Raw genomic sequence first — 5671 nt, 5'->3', positions numbered from 1 at the left:
TTTTTTTTTTTTGTAATGTTTTGTTATAATATTTCTTTCCTCTTATTGAATCATTTTGTTTATCAATCTTGACATAGTGCATCCATTTTTCTTGGTTTAAAGATAACCCTTGTTGATATGTACTCTAAATGTTTTTTTCATTACTATGGGCATGTATATAAAATGTTTTCCAAGAACTACATGGAGAAGGTTAATGGTAATAATCTTTTTTTATTTTTTTTTATTTTAGGTTTCTTGTTTTTAGAATGAGATCGTTGACTTCACTAAAAATTTCATATTATGGTTAAAGGTGGTTTTCATGATAAAAAGGGACCTATTCCCATAACTCTTTTTTTTTAATAGAAAAAATTGACTTTTTTATAAAGTTGTTTTGTACCAAAACTATATGGTATCACAAAAAGAGAGTATAAATCTTAAGTTAAATTTATAAATAAATAAAAAATAATGTGTAATGAAATTTTTATAATCTAAATTCACATAAAATATTTTATAAAATCTATTTAATATTCTTATTTATTATTCATTTTTTATCATAATCTATTTTTCATTCCTTTGAATAAATTAAATTTAAATTTTTTATTTGTTTTTGTAAAATTTTTATTTTGATTACATAAGTATGCTATTCATCCACGTGTTCTAGAATAGTAATAGATTTTATTGAAAATGTGTCCCAGATACTAAGAATATGACGAGAGTATGAAAAATGTATCTAGGTATGAAAAATGTATCTTTAGAAGGTTCCCTATTTCTGTTTGCTAAAAATTCATAGGCCTTAAGGTATAATTCACTATCAGGTTTATGCCATCGGTCCATTAGTAAAATAAAATCTTCGCATGTTATAATTTTTTTTTTTTAAAAAAAAAATTTAGATAAAAAAGATTTTAGATAAGTATATTTAATTATTTTTTAAAAATAAATTTTATGTTTTAAAAATTAAATTTTTTATATAAATATATGTTACTATTTGATCGGTGGGTTAATCTGTTTAAAAAAAAATCAAATGAATTTTATAGGATTTCATGGCTTTCTTTCTTTCTTGGAGACAATAGATATATGGGCATGAGAACCTGTATGTTAAAGCCAGTTTGGTGGAATGGTTGATTCCTATCTTTAAAACAAAGGACGCAATGTTCCTTCAATAGTTGAAAAAGGGATTTGTTGGATTCCTCTAATTAATGAAAGATTCAAATTAAATTTTGATGGTTCAAGGATAAAGAATAAAAGTGCATTAGGATATATAGGTTATAAGAAACACTAATAGAACTATAAAAATGATTGCAAGTAGGCATATAAGCAACTCTTCAATAATTATTGTGGAATGTATGATTTTAAGAGATAGTGTATTAGCTAATAAGAATAATGGGTTTGAAGGTGACTCAAAAATAGTAATAGATTGTTATAATAAAAAAAGTAATATTTCTAATTCTTTTACATTATTAATGAAGGATATTTGGAAGTTATCTTAAATTTTAAATATTTACTATTGTCATCATATTTATAGGAAAGAAATAAAATAGAAGATTGTCTAGTAAAAAAATGTATTTATACTATAAAGTTGATCAGGTTGTGATCAAATTTTTCTAAAGATGTTACAAATTTTGGTTTTAAAGATTATTACGAGTCATCTTTCAATCGAATTTGTAGAGCTCTTCTCCTAAAAAACCCAATTTGGTCAAAGTCATATGTCATGCTAAAGCCAGTTTTTTTCGTAGGCATCTCATGAAGGTGGATGGGCGGTAGCTAGAATCAAAATTCTTTCTTACATTTAAAATAAAATGATAATTAAAAATATTGTAGGGTATTCTACTTTGTAGGCTCTTCTCCTAATAAAAAAAATTAAAAAATAAAAAAGTCAAAGTCTTGTATTATGCTAAAGCCATTTTTTTTCATAAGCATCTCATGAAAGTAGATGGACGGTAGCTCGAATCAAACTTCTTTTTTACATTTAAAATAAAATGAAAATTAAACATATTAAAGGGTATTCTACTTTGTAGGCACTTCTCCTAATAAAAAAAAAAAAGAAAAAAAAAAGTCAAAGCCTTGTATTATGCTAAAGCCAATTTTTTTTGGTAAGCATCTCACGAAATTGGATGGGCAATAGCTCGAATCAAACTTATTTCTTACATTTAAAATAAAATAATAATTAAAAATATTGAAGGGTATTCTACTTTGTAGGCTCTTCTCCTAATAAAATAAAAATAAAAAAGTCAAAGGCTTGTATCATTCTAAAGCCAATTTTTTTCGTAAGCATCTTGTGAAGGTGGATGGGCGGTAGCTCAAATTAAATCAAACTTCTATTTTACATTTAAAATAAAATGATAATTAAAAACATTGAAGGGTATTCTACTTTGTAGGCTCTTCTCCTAATAAAAATTAAAAAAAAAAACAAAAAGTCAAAGCCTTGGATTATTCTAAAGCAGGCTTTTTTTGTAGGCATCCCATGAAGGTGGATGGGTGGTAGCTAGAATCAAAATTCTTTCTTACATTTAAAATAAAATGATAATTAAAAATATTTTAGGGTATTCTACTTTGTAGGCTCTTCTCCTAATAAAAAAATAAAATAAATAAAAAAGTCAAAGCCCTGTATTATGCTAAAGCTAGTTTTTTTCATAAGCATCTCATGAAGGTGGGTGGGCGGTAGCTCGAATCAAACTTCTTTTCTACATTAAAAATAAAATGATAATTAAACACATTAAAGGGTATTCTACTTTGTAGGCACTTCTCCTAATAAAAAAATTAAAAGAAAAAAAAAGTCAAAGCCTTTATGTTAAAGCCAGTTTTTTTGGTAAGCATCTCATGAAATTGGATGGGCGGTAGCTCGAATCAAACTTATTTCTTACATTTAAAATAAAATGATAATTAAACATATTGAAGGGTATTCTAACTTTGTAGGCTCTTATCCTAATAAAATAAAAAAAGTCAAAGGCTTGTATCATTCTAAAGCCAATTTTTTTCGTAAGCATCTCGTGAGGGTGGATGGGCGGTAGCTCAATTAAAACAAACTTCTTTTAAATTTAAAAAAATGATAATTAAAAATATTGAAAGGTATTCTACTTTGTAGGCACTTTTAATAAAAAAATTTTTAAAAAAAAGTCAAACCCTTGTATTATGCTAAAGCCAGTTTTTTGGTAAGCATCTCATGAAATTGGATGGGTGGTAGCTCGAATCAAACCTATTTCTTACATTTAAAATAAAATGATAATTAAAAATATTGAAGGGTATTCTAACTTTGTAGGCTCTTATCCTAATAAAATAAAAAAAGTCAAAGGCTTGTATCATTCTAAAGCCAATTTTTTTCGTAAGCATCTCGTGAAGGTGGATGGGCGGTAGCTCAAATTAAAACAAACTTCTCTTTTAAATTTAAAATAAAATGATAATTAAAAATATTGAAAGGTATTCTACTTTGTAGGCTCTTCTCCTAATAAAAATAAAAAATAAAAAATAAAAACAAAGAGTCAAAGCCTTGTATTATTCTAAAGCCAGATTTTTTTCATAAGCATCTCATGAAGGTGGATGGGCAGTAGCTTGAATCAAACTTCTTTCTTACATTTAAAATAAAATGATAATTAAAAATATTGAAGGGTACTCTACTTTGTAGGCTCTTCTCCTAATAAAATAAAAAGAGTCAAAGCCTTGTATTATTATAAAGCTAGTTTTTTTTGTAAGCATCTCATGAAGGTGGATGGGTGGTAGCTCAAATTAAATCAAACTAATTTTTTACATTTAAAATAAAATGATAATTAAAAATATTGAAAAGTATTTTACTTTGTAAGCTCTTCTCCTAATTAAAAAAAAAAAAAAAAAAGGTCAAAGCCTTATATTATGCTAAAGCTTGTTTTTTTCGTAAGCATCTCATGAAGGTGGATGGACAGTAGTTCAAATCAAACTTCTTTCTTACATTTAAAATAAAATGATAATTAAAAATATTGAAAGGTATTCTACTTTGTAGGTTCTTCTCCTAATTATAAATAAATAAATAAAAAGTCAAAGATCCTTGCATTATGCTAAAGCCAATTTTTTTCCGTAGGCATCTCATGAAGGTGGATGGGCGGTAGCTGGAATCAAACTTCTTTCTTACATTTAAAATAAGATAATAATTAAAAATATTGAAATCCATTTTTATATTTGATACATGATACATCCACTGGAGACCTTCACAAGAATTTTAGCACACAGCATCCCCACCTTCCAAGGCAGACTTCATCCCTGTCTTTTCTACCCACCAGCGTTTTCCTACAATTTCTTGCCGCTTTTATGAAGAAATTGCCTGCAATTTAAGCTAAGTTGAGTGACGTCTCATAGTAAAGAGTGGATGGCTTTTGCAAACCCTCGAAGTCAAAGAGCGTCTTTTTCTTCTATTTCTACTCCTGATTGGAATTACGATGTTTTCTTGAGCTTTATGGGTGAAGATGATTGCCCTTCCTGTGCGGGATGGAGGTCAGAAAAGATGAATAAGAGAACGGTTTCCATAGAAGACCTCTTTATTTATGGTATTCTAATGGAGCTTGAACAAATGACAAAGGATTGCCCAAGTATAATATCCCTTGTTGTTGAAGGATTGAAAAACATGTAGCTCATGTCAGCTAAAAAGATTACATGTTTTCATACTATTGATCCTCTATGAAAACACCTGAATATGTGATCCAAGTATTCCAACCTTATTCCTTCACTGCATTCTATTTCCCAATAATTCTGGTTTTCTAAATAAAGCTGAAAGCATATATATAATCCAGTGTACTTCATGTTTGCTGGTGTTTGTAACTGTTGACTCACCACTTGTGTCATGCTTTACCACTTACAGGCCTGAGGCTCATGTTATTGAGGAGATTACTTCCACTGTTTGGAAGAGTTTAAATCAGGAATTCTTACATGTTGAGAAGAACCTTGTTGGGATGGATCGACGAAGGGCATCTTCTACTTGTACTTCTATTGGTTCATGGGATTATGCAGTTTTCTTGAGCTTTAAGGGTGAAGATACCAGATACAATTTCACAGATCATCTCTATGCAGTTTTGTATCAGAAACGGATTCGTACCTTTAGATTGGATGAGATCAGGGATTCGTACCTTTAAAATGTATAATTTGCTAATTATATCAGAGATCATTAAAGGACTATATTTAGAAGCCCTTTTTCTACGATGCTCTAACGGGGTGCTTGAAAAAATGGTTAAAGATCATCTAAGAATAATATCTCTGATTGTCTAAGGATTGTCAATCATGTAGTTCATGCTAGCTAAATAGTTTTCATGCTTTCAACTTATTGATCTTTGTTGTAATGTGTACTCAACATAATGAAAACACTTAAGTATGTGATATAATGTATTCATTATTTTACCCCTAATGCATTCTATTTGCCCACAAGTCGAGGTTTATAAATGAAACTAAGCATAATCAATTTTAGTTCATGTTTTCTAATATTTGTTACTCTTTGGCTCATCCATGTATATGCGTTGTTGGTGGCAGGTCTGAAGTGGATTATATTAAGGATATTACTCATGTTATTTGGAAGAGATTCAGTCATAAACTCTTACATGTTGACAAGAACCTCATTGGGATGGATTATCATTTGGAAGAAATGGAAGAAATTTTTCCACAGATGATGGACTCAATATCAAATGATGTTCGCATGGTTGGGATCTATGGACTTGGAGGAATTGGTAAGACAACCATT

General features: G+C 28.8%; 1 protein-coding gene across 1 annotated transcript; it reads left to right on the top strand.

The window, feature by feature from the left end:
* The first annotated feature begins 4187 nt into the window (after positions 1 to 4187).
* Positions 4188 to 5118, top strand: LOC117907299. Its single transcript, XM_034820800.1, has 2 exons — positions 4188 to 4437; positions 4802 to 5118. Exons 1-2 carry the CDS (start codon positions 4313 to 4315, stop codon positions 5070 to 5072), a joined length of 396 nt encoding a protein of 131 aa, XP_034676691.1. The 5' UTR covers positions 4188 to 4312; the 3' UTR covers positions 5073 to 5118.
* Positions 5119 to 5671: the final 553 nt, after the last annotated feature.

This window comes from Vitis riparia, chromosome 18, assembly GCF_004353265.1.
Source record: "Vitis riparia cultivar Riparia Gloire de Montpellier isolate 1030 chromosome 18, EGFV_Vit.rip_1.0, whole genome shotgun sequence".
Lineage (NCBI taxonomy): Eukaryota > Viridiplantae > Streptophyta > Magnoliopsida > Vitales > Vitaceae > Vitis > Vitis riparia.
The sequence above is the reverse complement of the archived record's forward strand: the minus strand, read 5'-3'. Positions and strand labels throughout refer to the sequence as shown.

Excerpts from the sequence above, each read along its gene's own strand:
- LOC117907299 (XM_034820800.1), top strand. The coding sequence starts at position 4,313 with ATGGCTTTTGCAAACCCTCGAAGTCAAAGAGCGTCTTTTTCTTCTATT. Across the intron at positions 4,438-4,801 it reads CCTTCCTGTGCGGGATGGAG|GCCTGAGGCTCATGTTATTG; the intron begins GTCAGAAAAGAT and ends TACCACTTACAG.